Genomic DNA, 15,777 nt, shown 5'->3' on the forward strand with positions numbered 1-15,777 from the left:
GCACGGCACTGGAAGTTGGGAGCTGGGCGCAGGCAGATGGCAGGTGGGCACACGGATGGAGCTGCCATTCCCTCCACCCTGATGGGCCGGCCCTAGACTAGAACCTGCTTGAAGGGAACCCGGGCAACAGCCAGGCAGGGGCGGCCCCTTGGCAGCAGCGGGGCACCTGGGAGGGGGTGGCAGGAGGAAGGGGACACACTTCCTGACAGGCATCTCCCCTCGAGGTCTGGGGTGCTCTCTGCAGACAGGAGCTGTCAGCCCAGATCAGCGCGGCCACTCTGCCAGGCCAGCTGAAGCGGAAGCCGCTGGACGCATGCCAGCCTCTGCCAGGGGCACAGCTCGTGGCCAGGGGGAGGGGAGTCAGGGCGAGGGGTGGCCTGGCCCCGGGGCTCCCCGTCAGGCCAGGGCGGCGGGGGTGCTGAGCAGCGGAAGAGGCCGTCTGCTGCTCCTGCCATTGCCAGCGCCAACTAATCAGGGGCACAGTGGGCACCGGGGCGGCCAGGCCAGGCAGCAGACGGCCAGGCTGCCGAGGTCACAGCTGCTGGCCCCTCGTCAGCCCACTTCTGAGTAAGGAAGCAAACCTCAGCCTCCGGGCACCCCACCTCCTCCCTCCCAGGAGAGGCCTTGGGTCCCTCCCCAAAGCTGCCAGTGCTCACAGCCTCAGGGCCTGGCCCACCCTGTCTCCCTGAAGGTCCCCTCACCCACTGTGACCCAAACAACTCCTACCCTTCAAGTGGCCCGTTCCCCTCCTCTGGGACACCTCGTCAAAGTACCTGCTGTGGCCTTTCCCCTCGGCCCCTGCCTCCTTACGGCTGAGCCCCACTGCTGGTGCTCCCGGCCGTGCCGGCCTGCAGGGAAGCGGCTGTGTCGCAATCCTCTGGCCCCCACACCTGGCCCAGGGCTGGGCCCCTAAGCGGATGCTGCTTTGGATGGAAGATTGAACCAATCAAGGCATCAACGAGTACACGGTGGCCCACTCTGTGATCTGGCGTCCTGTCCAGGAATCACACCCTCTGGATTTGTAGAACAGAACTTAGAACTTGACCCCGGGGCAGGGGGCTGCCTTCACCCTGCCCATCCCCGAGCATTTCTCCTTCCACAGTCCCGGCTGCTCTTCCCTGCTCCCAAGTGGAGTCCTCACCAGATGTTCTGGCCAGATGTTCTCCCACCCACCCCACCCTCCGGGAAGGCCGCAGGCCCGGGGAACCGGGACCCTCCACTTCACCTCCCCCCTTCTCTCCCTCCTTCCCTCTCTTCCTCTCCTGAGGCCTCTCTCCCTCAGGACGGCCTGGGAGCCCCTGGCCCTGACGTCCATGATGCGGCCTGGCTGGGGGGTGGGTTAGCCCCCATAGCCTTCCTTCTGCTGCCCCCCAATCCCCAAGTAAACACACGCTCCAAGTGAAAATGCCCAAATTTCTACGCCAACTCTATTTCAAGGTGCGTCTCCCAGACCCCGTCTAACAAATGCTGCCCAGGGCCCTTTAAGAAGGAATCCTGGGGCCTTCCTCATCCCTCCGCAGCACGGCTGGCCTGACTGTGGCCCCGGCTGGGCAGGCACCTGGGCAGAAAAGGGCCAGAGCGGGCCTGGGGCACGAGGGCAGGTGCCTGTCGTCACTCACTACAGCGCCGTGTGCCTCCTGCCCTGACTCGCGCCCACCAGCCCACAAAGGACCCAGCACCGTGACAGCTCTGCGCCCCGGACAGTGAAAGGCGTTCGGAGGTCTGGAGCAGACCAGGCCAAGGGGGGGTGTGGGTGGGGAGGGGCCTTGATGCATCCCTGCAACCTGCGGGGACTTTTGTCTTTGACCCTGGACGGGGGCAGGGTCTCTCCTGATGCCCCGCAGATAGGGGGAGGGAGGCAGTGAAACAGCAAAAAGCTCTAGGGTCATGGAAGCACAGGTTCAAATCCTAGCTCTGCCCCCAGCCAGCTATGTAGCCCTGAGCAGGTTGCTCAACTCCTCCCTGCCTCAGTTTCCCCATCTGTAAAGTGGGCCTCACAATGGCACTAACCTCCTACAGCTGTAGTGAAGATGAAATGACACAGCTCGTGTCAAGCACCATTAGGGGCTTGTCACAGCACCTGATAAACTTTAGCCATCGTTATTAGCAAATCCCCAGGAGATATGAACGACTCACCTTCTGCCTCTCCAGCCAGGCACCCCCTTGCCCAGCCACACCATTCTCGGGTGACGCCTCCACTCCACCTTTGCAAGTGCCACTCCGTCTGCCAGGAACACCCTCCCCAACCCTCGGTGCACTTGGTGAGCGTCCTCCAAAACCAGCCCCTGAGAAGGTGCCTGATGGCCCAGTGCCCACCTGCACCGTCACGGCGCCCAGCACTTCCTTCCCAACCGCAGCGTCTGCTGGTCACCAGGCTCTGTACACAGGGTGGCATTTCAGCCTTCCAACCAGATGGACACTGGTGTTACTAACTCCACTTCACAGCCAGAGAAATGGAGGCGCAGAGAGGCACGTGGCTCACTCAGGGTCCCACAGCCAGCGAGCGGAGGCCCTGGGACTAGAACCTGGCAGAATAGTGCAGCGCACACCTCCAGCTCCTGCTCGTGCAGCTGGGGGCCTGAGAGTGGCCGTCTCCGTGGCATTGTCACCGTGAGCCCTGGCCGGCATCGGCATCCCAGCAGCTGCCACCGAGCTGCCCCCGAGCTGCCCAGGGTCTGCCTCCCACCCCCTCCACAGCCTGGGCAGGGGGAGCCAGATGCAGCTGTGGTCCAGGGGCTGCGACTCAGCTGGCTCAGGCCTTGCAATGACTGCCCTAGTTTCTCCCTGGAGAAAAGAGCATTTAAACTCCCCAGCCAGAGGGTTGAGGGAAGCAACACGGTGGTGTGAGGGTGTACAGCTGGCTGGTGAAAGGAGATCATCCAGCCCCATCTTGCCGAGGCCCAGAGAGAGGCAGTGATTTATGGAAGGTCACACAGCGAGGAATCAGAACCCGGGCTCCTGGCTCTCAGTTCAGTGCTTCCTCCTCCCCTCCCAGCCTCCCCCACGCTGTCTCCCTCTCCTTATCCACTAGAGGCCGAGCAGCCAGCACAAAGCCTGCAGGCGTGGGGTGCAGGGACCTATGTCACAGCTCTGAAAAGAGCACCCTGACTTCCAGGTGCCCCACTCATCCTGGACAAAGTTGAGAACCACACATCTAATCTACCCGCTCCTCCTGCTTTGTATAAATAGGGAAACTGAGGCCCAGAGACGCCAAGGGCCTTCCCAGGTCACACAGCAGGCTGATGGCAGAGCTGAGAGCAGAATTTGCATCGCCCTGGCCCCCAGCTGTATCCTCCTGGCTGACCGTGTTGGGGCTTTGCAGCCTTCGCTGTATGGTGTGAATCGCAGACAGCCAGCCCACTCCCCACAGCTTCGCCATTAATAACCCGTAATTTGGCGGTGCCCGGCACCAGCTCTCCAGCTTGCCGCCTAGTGGCCAAGCCGAGAGCTACGGGCTACTGTTGAAAAGAACGTGTCCCGCGGCAGAGCAGCCCTAAAGATAGAACGGGAGGCCTGGTTGGAGTGTTCCCAGGAAATTCATATTAAAACAAGAAAAGGAACAACAACAAAAACCAGAAACCAATCGAACTTCTGTAGGAAGCAGGTCTAAGGGCCCGTGCCCTCCCCCACCCCTGTCTTGCATGCCATTCCCTGGTGGCTGTGGGCAGGGGCGTGGCACCTGAGGACAAAGCAGTCTCCTGTGAAATGACAGGTTGGACCCGTGGACCCCAAGGCCCCACGTGCTGAAGTTACACTACTTAGAAATACGAATTTGTCTTCCAGGTGGAGCGCTGGGTGGTCTCCGATCTGGGGAGAGGGACACACTGGTCACATTTTGGATCCTGGGCGCCAGTGCTCCCAGGGGCTCCCCCTCCCCTGGGCTCTGAGAGCCTTTGCAGACTGTCAGCTGAGAGGTGGCATCAGGCCCCGGAGCAGGAAACACACACACACGAGTACACACACACACACACACACACACACGCACACACACGCACCCGGGCTCGGTCACGCGGGGCCTCCCAGCGGTGGCCATTAGCAGGAAGGAGGCCCCTGAGGAAAGACTCTGAACTCCTCCCTGGGCTTTCTGGGCCACTGAGCCTCTGTAATTGGAGCCGCCAGGAGCACAGAGAATGTCGGGCACAGGGTCGATCCCCGTCCTTCCCCAGAGACCAGGGAAGGCGGGCACTGGGGACCAGGAGTGACCTCCACAGCCGGGGAGCAGCCTAATGAGCTCCTCACTCAGCAGGGGAGGAAGCGAGGAGGACGGAGGAAGGAGAGGCACAGACACACACACCTCACACGTGCACACACACCTCACAGGCACACACATACTGGTGCACACACCCTCACATGTGCACACGCATATACACACACGCATTCTCCCACGGACACACACAGACCCTCCCATGCACCGTCACACAGATGCGGAGAAACCACCCAGCAAGTGTGACCCCATATCCTATGTTCTGTTGTCCCTTAAACCTTCTCCCACTCTCAGATGTCCCCTCCTACCGCTGTTCTGTGCTTGTCAGAATGCAGGGACAGAAATGGGGAGCGCTGAGGGTGGGGGCCCAGGAGAGATGTGGCCCCCTGCTCCGAACCCTCACTGCTGAGGTCCCTCCTACCCACCCAGCTGCCCAAGCCAGACACTCGACTCTCTGGGGCCTGGCCTGGCCCCGGGAACACCCCTTCCATCCATTCGCTCCTCTGTGTCCCACCTGTCCCTGCCCAGCCCCTGCCATTCACTCACTCCCATCACTGGAGAGTCCCCTGTGTCTAGCTCACCCCATCGCCCTCCAGGACCCTCCCTTGCTCACTGCTTCCTTGGCTCCCGTCACCCTCGGACACAAAAGGCGGTCTGCGCCTGGCCCTGTCCCCCACCCCTTGGTCCCACCCCTGGCCCCCAGCAACACGCTGCTGCCGCTCCCCAGGTCTTTGCCCCAGCCACCCCCACACTCCACCCAGCCTCCCACCCACCCAGTCCCCACACTCACGGGGGCTCAGCGCAGACAGCGCTTTCTGGGGAGGCTCCTGACCCCCCAGACCCATTCTCCCGCCCCCCACACCTTTGCTCCACCCCTGGCACCTGTCTGAGGACTTACAGCTCTGGGGTCCCGGCACAGGACAGCCACTCAGCACACTGCTGAGTGTGTACATTTAACACGGGTTTTCGGAGCAGCTTCTGTCCACCAGGCATAGCTCCAGGTGCCGAGTGAACGGAGCCCACCTTCCGGCCCATCTCCCAGTGAGGGCAGGTGGGCAGTGTTGGGGAAGGTGTGCTGGTTGGGAACATGGACTCCAGTTTGGCTCCTGCCACGGATCTGCTGTGTGACCTTGGGCTGGTCATGACCCTTGCTGAGCCTCAGTTTCCTCACTTGATAAATGTGGTAAAGATGGTTTTGAACTAGGTGATCTTTAAGGAGCCTTCTAGGGTTGGTGGGGGTGAGAAAGACGAGAGAAGCTGGCCCCAGGGTGGCCTCTCTGGAAGTCCCTTCCCCAGGGCAGTGGAAGGGGGCAAAGGTGGCAGAGCCGAACTGCTTTGGTTCTCACTACTCACCCACCCCATCTTGCCTCTCAGCCCCTCCCCAGGACCCTCACAGCGGCTCTGGACCCCGGGCCCAGGGCCCCTCTGTGCCCTGCCCAAGCTGAGCCTGCCCACCCCTCTCAGAACACAGCAGGCACCAGGCCACCCTCCAGGCTCGGGCAGCTCTGGCCACCCTCCTGGTCAACTTGCTGCACAAATATCCTGGAGTGTGGCCCTCACCGCCCCACCAGGGCTGCCAGGCTGACCGACAGGCAAGGCCCCCACAGGGCGCTCATGGCAGATGGGACACAGAGAGGTCGGCTGGGTGGGGCAGGTGACAGCCCCAAGGCCCCAGGGCTGGGAATTAGGGGAGTGTGGACAGTGCTGACTGTGAAGGAGGGTCAGGTGCCAGGAGACCTTCCCTATTCCTCAGATGCAGGGCAGAGATGCAAAGGTTCAGAGAGAACCATGGAAAGAGCCGGGCTTAAGACAGACAGAACTCTGTTCAGATCCCTGCCCTGCCACTGAATCGCTGTGACCTTAGGCAAGCGACTTAACTGCTCTGAGCCTCATACAGATTGTTGAGCCATCAGATATCAAGTGCCTGGACCACAGGAGATGGGTAGGGGCTTATAGAAGCCCCCTGGAGTCACGGCCCTCCCCCTCTCCTTCCCTCGACCCCCACCTACTTCCCAACACAGGGCAGTGGAGGAGTCAAAAGAGCTAACTGGCTCCGGCCTTCGCTCCTCCCTGGCAGTGCATCTCTATACCTTTCATCTCCAAGTTTCATTTTTTCATCTGTAAAATGGGAACAGCCCCCTCCCTCACAGAGTGATTGTAAGGCTCAAAACAGGCACGGAGATGAAAACGGTGTAAGGCTGGGAAGATGGCAGGGCTTGTGACTGCAAGATAACTTCTCTTAGTACTAGGTGGTAGGTGGATGGATGGATGGCTGAACAGGTGGATGGACGGATGGATGGACAGGTGGGAGGATGGATAGGTGGGTGCACAGGCAGGTGGGTACATAGGTAGATGGAACTATGGGCTGACGGGCAAATGGCTGGAGGACAGAGCTCAAGTTCTAAGTCAGTCAGCACAAGTGAGGCAGGCAGGTTTCATTGCCCCAGTGAATGCTCCACAATACGCTTCATCAAACTGAGCAGCTTCTTTTCCTACACGGGCCCATCTTGACATCCCGGGAAGACCACCCCCCGCCAAGGCACCTTTTGTCCCTGAAAAGCCAGACTCCCTAGCACTCTGCAATCCAAGTTCTTTGGGGACTCAGAGGCACCAGGGCCACCTCCAGCATCTTCGGGTCCGAATACTGGCCCATGAGCCCTCTGGGAGCAGGGCCACACCTGTCCAGACACCGCAGGATCCTGCGCCCTGGAAGGTGCTGGTCAGTCTTCTCTGAGTGGATGAAGGATGGGGGCTGGCTGGGTGGGCCAGGGCTGGGTGGGTGGAGCGGGGTCAACTCACTGGGCACACGGTTGATGGCTTTGAGGGGCCTCAGGACACGCACAGTTCGGATGGCCGACAGGTTGATGTTCTGAAGGTCCAGGGAGTACTCGACCATCCTGCAGAGAGAGGGGAGGAGAGTGAGGGATGGTGCCGGAGGAACAGCCGGGCTGGGGATGGGCCACAGCAGTCCCCAGCCACACAGCCCACCCACACCTGCCTGGAAGGGGCAAGTGCCTCAGTCAGCATGTGGCCTTGGCCTGCCCCGGCCTCTGCCCCCTCTCCTGTAAATGGGGCTGGAGACAGATGCAGTCGGGGGTAGAGGGAGCAAAGGGAGCAGAGACACAGACCCCACTGTGTACCCAGCACGGTGCCAGGGACTCCTGCCCTTTAGGCCTATCTATCCTCTGACCTATGACCCGGGCCAGCCCCAGCTTCCAGAGCAGCCTCTGAAACAGGGAGGAACATCTCCCTCACCCAGCAGGTCCGCACCCTGCACCCCCATCCATGCACAACCAGCTCTCTGGAAGCAGTTTGGAAGCAGTTTGCCTCTTCCAGGAAGTCTGCCCAGATCTCCCACAGGAGGCAGATCTCTGGAGCCCCCTCTGGTTCCCTGTACTTCCACCAGGTCCCACCTGCTCAGTGCCACCTGCCTCCCTCCCCACTGAAAGACAGGCCTTCAGTGGGGGGATGGGGTGTGCCAGGGCTGCAGCCCCAGTGTGACCCCGGGTGTCCCCATCACCAGACCTTCCCCCCCACTCCCCCACCCGGGCTCTAGCACTGCTGCCAGCTCCACCTGTCACCACCGTCAGTGGGAAATGAAGGCTTTTCCTACACACCGCACAAACCTGTCCAACTGTTGTGAAGCCGCCACCCTCTCCCGCTGCTTGAAGAGTAATTGAGTGAAAGCTCCTTTGCCTGCAATGCTGCCACCAGCAGCCCCAGCCCTGTGGAGCGCAGCCTCCCATGTGCACTCCGTGTCTCTCTCACACACACACACACACACACACAGCCACACACCTGCACACACACACACACTCGCTCCTTGGACACCCTCATATGTGCACACTCCTACTCAGATGAGGGGGAGTGACCCAAAAAAGCGACAGACCTAGAACTAGAGACAGAGACCTGGGGGACCTGAGGGGGAGGGAGGGAGGGGGAGGAAGAATGGTGGGGGGAGGGGCGGCAGCCAGGCAGAGAGGGTGGGGGCAGAGGGTGGCCTGGAGGGGCAGCGAGGGAGCAGGGCCGCCTGAGGATTCTGCGTGGGTGAGCCAAACTGTCATTCCTGTATTTTGTAGAAAGAGCTCTCCAGGCAGCGGGAGACGCGTGTGACGACGGAGGGGCTGCGGGGGCGGCACACACAGGCACACAAACAGGCCCGGCTCCAGCCGGCCCTCCCCGCCACGCTCCACCCCCACAGAATCAGACCCTCTCTCTCCCGCCCTGGTCCTCCGGATCCTGCCAAGGGTGGGGTGGGCACCAGCCCCTGGGGTGGGCTGGGCCCCGGCTCCATGTGCGCTTTGCTGGGAGCGCTGGAGGTGTGGGTTCCCAGCCCACCCCCGAGCTGTGTTCCCGGGCCCAGGGGCACGCCCGCCCAGCTCGGGCAGGTGCCAGTCCAGGACTTGCTCCCATCCCCACGAATCTCACAACAAAAACGAACAGATGCTTTACAGATGGGCAGGAGATGAGAAAAGCCTTTCTGAGGGCTTACTGAGTGCCGGCACCATTCTAATCACTTCCCTGAGCTCCCCTGTCTGAGCCACTCACCTTCCAGTGTGGGCCGTCACTCTCTCCCGCCACCACCCGGCCCATTCCACCCGGGACCAGGGTGGAGCCAGCTGCATGCAGGGCCTGCTCACAGTGGGCGCCCCCAGGACGCCCCTGGATTGTGTGTTTCTTTAAAACAAGGGACAGTAGGAAGTGATCGGCCCAGAGGTCCTGAATGAGACACATATTGTGACTGGCTGTCACTGAGGCCCATGATCACCCAGCTGGTAAACTTTAGGATCAGAACACCTCCCCGACCAGGCCGACCAGATGCATGTGCTCTTGGCTGCAGACTCGGGCGACTGCTCTGCCAGCGCCCCAGGCTGAGGGGAACCGAAGCAGCCACCGCCTGGCAGTGCTCCAGAAACTCCCAAACACTCGGCCTGAGCAGGTCCGCATGGGGCAGCCCTGCAGCCACACACCGGCCCAGGCCCTCCCCTTCACCCCTGGTCTTGCATGGGAACACACCTTCTGCAGTCTGCTGCAAAAAGTCCCCAAGTTCCCCTGAGAACTCGTCAGCTGGAGACCTTGGGGTCTCAATGAAAAGCCTGCAAGAGAACTTTCCAGTAGAATTTAGCGTCGAGATCTTAGCTCTGAGATTCCTGGCAACCAAGTCAAAAGGGGAAATGTGATGTTACTGAGTTCTTAGCAGCATGAAAGAGCTTGACACTGTAGATCCTTCCAGGGAATCCACTTGCCTGAACATTTCTCCTAGGGCCTGTCACTTCTCCATTTCATAAACCCACTGGGGGTGTTGCGCCCCAGCTGCGTCTCCGTGTGGGGGAATAAGACAGCGTATAATCACATTCCGTAAATAAAAACACATAGTAGGTACACAGTGAAGAATCGGTAGTTCTCGTTTTTCTCTGAGGAGAAGAGGATGGTAGGGGGGACACTGGACAAGGATGGAGAGAGACGAGGAAGAGGAAGAGCACTTCACTGGGAAGCAGGAAGCTCGCTGTCCTGATGGTGGCTCCATGTGCTGATCAGCCCAACCTGGGACAGCTGCTGACAGCTCCACCCACCCTGTCCTAGCCCGGCCACCGGCCACCGTCCCCAGCTGCTGACAGCTGCAACAGCCTCCAGACTGGTCTGTCTCCTGCTTCCTCCTGCACAGCCCTTCCTCAGTCAGCAGGAGCCTCCTAAAACTCAGATCTGTGTCACTCCCCACTTAAAACCCTCAATGGCTCCCCATTGCCCTTAGAATAAAGTCCAAGTCCCACGGCCACGGCGTTCAAGGCCCTCCACAATCTGGCCTCTGTCCACCCCCCAACCTCGGCTCATCTTAAGTGCCGTGCCAGGCCCCCAAGCACCCCAAACACATCTTCCTCTTGACCCCTTTCCTTGGCACAGTGCCCTTTCTCCTCACTCATCCTTCCTCCAAGACCACTTCCCCCATGAAGCCCTTCCACCCCTCTCTGCTCTGGCTCCTCCACACGCCGTTCACACCTCAGTCCTTCCTCTGGGAGGTGATCCCAGCGAGGGAGGCAGAAGTGAGAAGAGCCCATGAAGGGCTGTGAACGATTGTGTTACGTGTGAGCAACTGGGGCCCAACCCCCCGGGGAGCCCTGAGAGGCTGTGCGGAGGAGCCTCAGGATTGGACAAGGGACAGGCACAGGATGGGCATTCGCCACTGACCAGCTGAGGGGTGAGGGACAGCTCCCTGGGGTGCTGGAGAAAGCCCTCGGGCAGGGGAGTGGGGTGGCACCATGGCAGGGCAGGAGACACTCGCATGGGGCGAGGTGACGTGGGGCAGGCGCTGTGGGAAGCTGTGTGTCCCTCTCCCCCCCACACCCAGCTTCTTCCTGGTGCCGGCACACAGTGGGCACTCAGGGACTCTGTCTGGCATGAACAACGCTTCCCAATCTTTGCTGAAGCCCACCCGGGACGGAGGAAGCTATCTCCCTCCCGTCCTCCTCTTTCCTCCCTGGACAACAGCTGTGGCGACCGGGACCCCCGGCCCCCTCCAAAAGAGGAGGTGAGGAAGGCCACCCTGTGGGTGCGTAACCACCGGGCTGACTCCCCTCAGGCCTCAAATCAGACATCACTTACAAGAGTGAGAAATTAATTCCTAATTACACAGTTACTTTATCACACAGCTTCAGTGATAAAAGTCTAAAAAAAATCAACACGAACCCCCTACTACCTCCTGCCAACTCCCAGGCGCTTAATTAGGTAAGTAATTTTGCTTTAAAGCAAGCAGTTCCATCCTGAAATTGCCCCAGGAGGAGAGTGGCTGAACTCAGCCCCAGGCTGTCTTCCGGAGAGAGGGGCTCGGAGTGGCCATGCTGGAGCAGGGGCCGTGACGTGCCGGGAGTGGGCAGTGAGGGTGGCCCTCTGTTCTCCAGGGCACATCCCCCTCACTCCTACTGAGCAGCCTCCCTCCAGCACTCCTGGCTCCAGGGAGAGGCCCAGAGACCCAGGCCGGGTCAACTGGCAGATGCCCGGCTGGTCCAGGATGGCACGTGGCCACAGCCCGTTAGCTGGGACCGCAGGGAAGAAGTGCTGTCCCTGGCTGAGCCACCACCTGGAAACCCAGAGTGTTGAGGGCCACCTTGCCTCCATGGTGGCCTGAGAATTTTGCCAACACAAACGAAGGCAAAATTCTCAGTGCGACCTAGAGAGAGGTGGGATCGTGACTGTCTATTTGGAGCCCCTCCCTCCTGCCAAACCCGAATGCCAGATCTCCCCTCTGTTCTTCCCAGTTACGTGAGCCAAGCCTTTGGGTCTCAGGCCCGTTCACATTGGGTTTCTGTCACTTGCAACTCAGAGTCCTCGCTGGTCTAGAAAGGTTTCCTGAGCACTCACCGGCCAAGAGCTTTCTACACCTTCCCCCAGGTAATCCTCCCACGGGCAGATTATGGTACCGCCTGCAGATGAGGAAGCTGAGGCTCACAGGGAGGCCAGGTCTCGCAGCCAGGCATCAAGGGACCCCAGAGCTGTGTGCCCCGCCCCCTGCCCCTGGCATCAGGCATCAGGCATCAGCAAGGCCCGCGGCCTCCCTGGCGCACGAGCACCCCCTCGGCTGGCCAGGCGGCCTGCAGGCCCAGCACACGCTGCAGCACGTGCACCAGGACTGGCACCCCAGAGGCCCTGTCGCCTGAAGGTCGGAGCATGGTGCTGGTTTCCAATCCTGGCTCGCTGCTAGTGCGCCATGTGACTCTGGGCGAGCCACTGAACTGAAACATGCTCATATACAGATTCTGTGCCCAGAACACGGCCTGGCACAAGCAGGAGCCAAGTAAGCGTGAGCTATTATTGTATCCCAGCCTCAACTGTTACTGCAGTTCGCACTCGCCCACGAGTCACACCACTCCCTTTCTAGACCCGCCCCCAGGCAGAGTGGAGCTCTCTGGCCTTGTGTCCCCTGGTCCTCTACCGGGGGCCTCTCTAGCTCTGAGGCACTCTCTGTGCATGTCCCTGCTCCTAGGGTAGGGGCTGGCTCAGAGCCCCCGCGGGTCCCAGGGCTCACTTGACTTGGAGGCGGACTCCCGATGTGAGCTCATCAAACAAATAACTTGAGGGACAAGATCAGAAAAAAAGCTTGGAGCTGACAAGAGGCAACAAGAAATGACTGAGATTCAACATCTTTCCAGGAAATACCCCGCCCAGGAGATGATTTCTGTGTGTGGCTGATAAAAATAGGGTGTTTCCTCAATCTTTGCAAGGGGCCCACGGGGGCTTTCTTAAAATGTAATTTAAGATGTAGCTAATGGAAGGGAAGCTGAGATGCTGGAAATCACAGATCATCTGTCAGGAGGCAGCTCTGTGATGACTCAGGCTTGTGTTGGTTTATAACTAGACCACCAGCCTTTGCCGACATCCGGGCACTTAGCACATAGTAGGTGTTCAGTGGGGGTGGGGCAGAGGAAATAATAGAGAAAATTAAGGAGTAATAACATTAACCCTTGACTTTGGCCAGCACCTTAGGATTTATGGGCCATTTCACCTATTGCTATGGTCTGAATGTTTGTGTCCCGCCAAAATTCGTATGTTGAAATCCTAACCCCCAAGGTGATGGTATTAGGAAGTGAGGCCCTTTTGGTGGGTGATTAGGTCATGAGGGCAGAGCCCTGATCAATGAGATTAAAGGCTGGGTGCGGTGGCTCACGCCTGTAGCCCCAGCACTCTGGGAGGCCGAGGCAGGAGGATCACTTGAACCAAGGAGTTTGAGGTGACAGTGATCTGATTGTGCCGCTGCACTCCAGCCTGGGAGACAGAGTGAGACCCTGCCTCTGATAAAAAAAAAAATTTTAAGAATGAGATTAGCATTGTTATAAAATAGTCCAAAGGGAGCTCATTCGCCCCTTCCTTCATGTGAGGACTCAGAGAGAAGACCCAGCTAGGAGGAAGTGGGCCCCTACCATTGAGTCTGCCGGCACTTCCCAGCCTCCAGAACTGTGAGAAATAAATTTCTGTTGTTTATAAGCTACCCAGTTTATGGTATTTTGTCATAGCACCCCAAATAGACCATCTTATTCCATTTTCTGCTGCTATAACAGAATATCTGAGACTGGGTAATTTATTATTTTTTTAGAAAGAAGAAAGCAATTTGGTTCACGGTTCTGGAGGCTGAGAAGTCCAAGATCCAAGAGGCCGTATCTGGTGAGGCTTCTTCTTGTTGTGTCATCCCATGTAGGAAGGCAGAAGGGCAAGGAGGGGGAAAGGGACTGAAGTCCCCTTTTCATCTGGCGCCCACTCCCGAGATACGGCGTTAATCCCTTCATGGGGGCAGAGCCCTGGTGACATCATCACCTCTTAAAGCTCCCACCTCTCAACTCTGCTGCACTGAGGATTCAGCTGCCAACACATGAAGTTTGGGGCACACATTCAAACCACAGCAACACCCACACCAAAACCTCACACAAATCCTATGAGACCAAAGAACAGAGGTTATTAAGCCCACTTGACTGACGCTCTGAAACCAATGCAGACCAAGTTCAAAGTGCAGGGGGATTTCAGTTGGCCACAAAACTCACAGAAGGGCTGCAAAGAGAGACCCCAGGCGGGTGGGAACCAGGGCAGCTCTGGGGACCTCAGTGGCCGGAGACCCTGGACCTTCCTTCTCCAAGCCTCCACTCAGGTGACTTTACTCCAATGGCTTTATCTCTGGGTAGAGCTGCCAGATAAATACACGATGCCCCATTAAACTTGAACTTCAGATAAAAAACGAATTTTGTTTAGTCCATGTCCCCAGTGTGCCCCATGCTGTCTGCCTCCCATGAAACTTAGCCCCACTACTCCAGAGTAGTCTTGGCACCACGGCAGGTGGGCACAGCGGCTGGGAACTGGTTAGGGGGCTCTGGGTGGGGTGAGACACTTTAACTCTATCATAGCTTAGGGGAAATGCCCCCTCGGGGGACTCACCTCGCTGCTTTCTGAGAGCTAGTGAGGCTTCCCAAGTCCTCAGGGGCAAATCGACAGCTATATTTCAGCCTCTGAAAAGGCACAACCCCCTCCCTGCCATGTCGCAGGTGAGCATGGGCTCTGTGGGCAGCCATGCCTGAGCAGCCCCCGATCTGGCCCACAAAGCCCACTGACCTCCTGTGGCTGCTAATCTCTCTGAGCCTCCATTTCCTCATCTGCAAAATGGGGCTGACAACCTTGACTTCCCGGGATTGCGAGGCTGTATCACCACCATGGACAGAGCCCAGCCCAGTCAGTACTTTAGTTCCAAGAGAAACAGGCCTGGGTCTCTCCCATCCACCCTCCCCACCCTCAGGCCATGAGCTGGGGCTGACCTCACGCCCTGCTGGGGGCGGACCTTGACCTAGGCCTGGCTAATCGAGCTCCGCACACGCTGCCTGCAGTGATTGGTTCAGGGATGAGCACATGCTCCACACCAGCCAAGCCAAGCCAAGGAGACTCAGTTCCGAGACTGGTTTGAACCACAGGGACAGGAAAGGCTCCTTTCAGAGCCGGGAGGTCAGCTGTGAGCCCAGAGCTGCCCGCCGCCACCCTGCCACCGGGGGCTGGAAGTCAGCACAGAACCAGCAGAGCTGTGGGATGGGAGGACACACAGTCTGGCGAAACATCTTGGAGCCAGCAAGCCCTGAAGCTGGAGACAGCTGGGCTGTTCAGTAAGAGATGGTAGATTCACTTAAACCAGGTGAGGCGTTCCTGTCTCACTTAACTGAGAGGGTCCCACCTGATTCATGACTGACTGTGTCTGGCTCCTCCGAGGCCCAGTGATGACTTCCCCCCACGGCTCTACCATCCTGCTTCCCGGAAAACGGGCCTGTTCAGTGACCATCACCCTCTCTCCCACCCTGCCCCATATGTGAACGAGAAAAACACTCATGCTGAGGTTCCCACTGGAACCTTCCCTGTTCCACGCCCACCCAGCATCAACTCAGGTTCTAGGAAACAGCTCCAGATACGTCTCCCCAAGTCTTTGGTGCCTGGGTGCAACAGACATCAAATAGACATGTCATGGTTTAGTGCCCGGGCACAACAGACAGCAAATAAACATGTCATGGAGCCTTCCCCACAGGGGACTGCAGAGGACGACTGGCCTTAGCCCTGCCCTCACAGCTGCAGGTCCACAGGGCAAGCAGACCCGTAAAGCCCAGGACAAATCAGGGTGTAAAGTCAGTGACAGGTCCAGAAGGGTGCCCTTGGCCTCCAGACACTTTGAATGCTTCCCTGACCCACCAATAGTGCACTTAGAGCCATGCAGGAGGGAGGCCAGCTCCAAAGGCTTCTGGAAACAGCCCCAGTGATGACCTTCTGACCCCTGTGACCATGGCAGGGTCTGCTGGCAGGCATTGGCCTCTGTGGAGCTTGTTCTCGACACAGCACAGGCCCTGGCGGCCAGCCCAGGCAGAGCTCCAGAGGCTGTGACCAGGGCTTGGAGCCGTGGGAGAGCCACAGCTTTGGCAGAGGGCAGACAAATAAACTGAGGCCCAAGGAGAGGAATGCGGCAGACTTGGAGTGGCCCACCCATGCATTCTCTCCTCTCCTGATATTGCCTGACCCTGGGGAACAATGCTTGGTTGATTGAGCCAAGATCAATGATGTTTTCT

The 15,777-nt window shown here is 59.0% G+C and overlaps 1 protein-coding gene across 1 annotated transcript in view; it reads right to left on the bottom strand.

Moving 5' to 3' along the window:
* CACNA1I (calcium voltage-gated channel subunit alpha1 I) overlaps nucleotides 1-15,777 on the bottom strand; it is a 97,837-nt gene that overhangs the window by 52,419 nt on the left and 29,641 nt on the right. The window contains exon 4 of the mRNA XM_045554862.1: nucleotides 7,004-7,101. Coding sequence (XP_045410818.1) covers nucleotides 7,004-7,101 — 98 coding nt within the window. The remainder of the gene's footprint in view (nucleotides 1-7,003; nucleotides 7,102-15,777) is intronic.

The sequence above is a fragment of the Lemur catta genome, chromosome 6, assembly GCF_020740605.2.
Source record: "Lemur catta isolate mLemCat1 chromosome 6, mLemCat1.pri, whole genome shotgun sequence".
Taxonomy (NCBI): Eukaryota; Metazoa; Chordata; class Mammalia; order Primates; family Lemuridae; genus Lemur; species Lemur catta.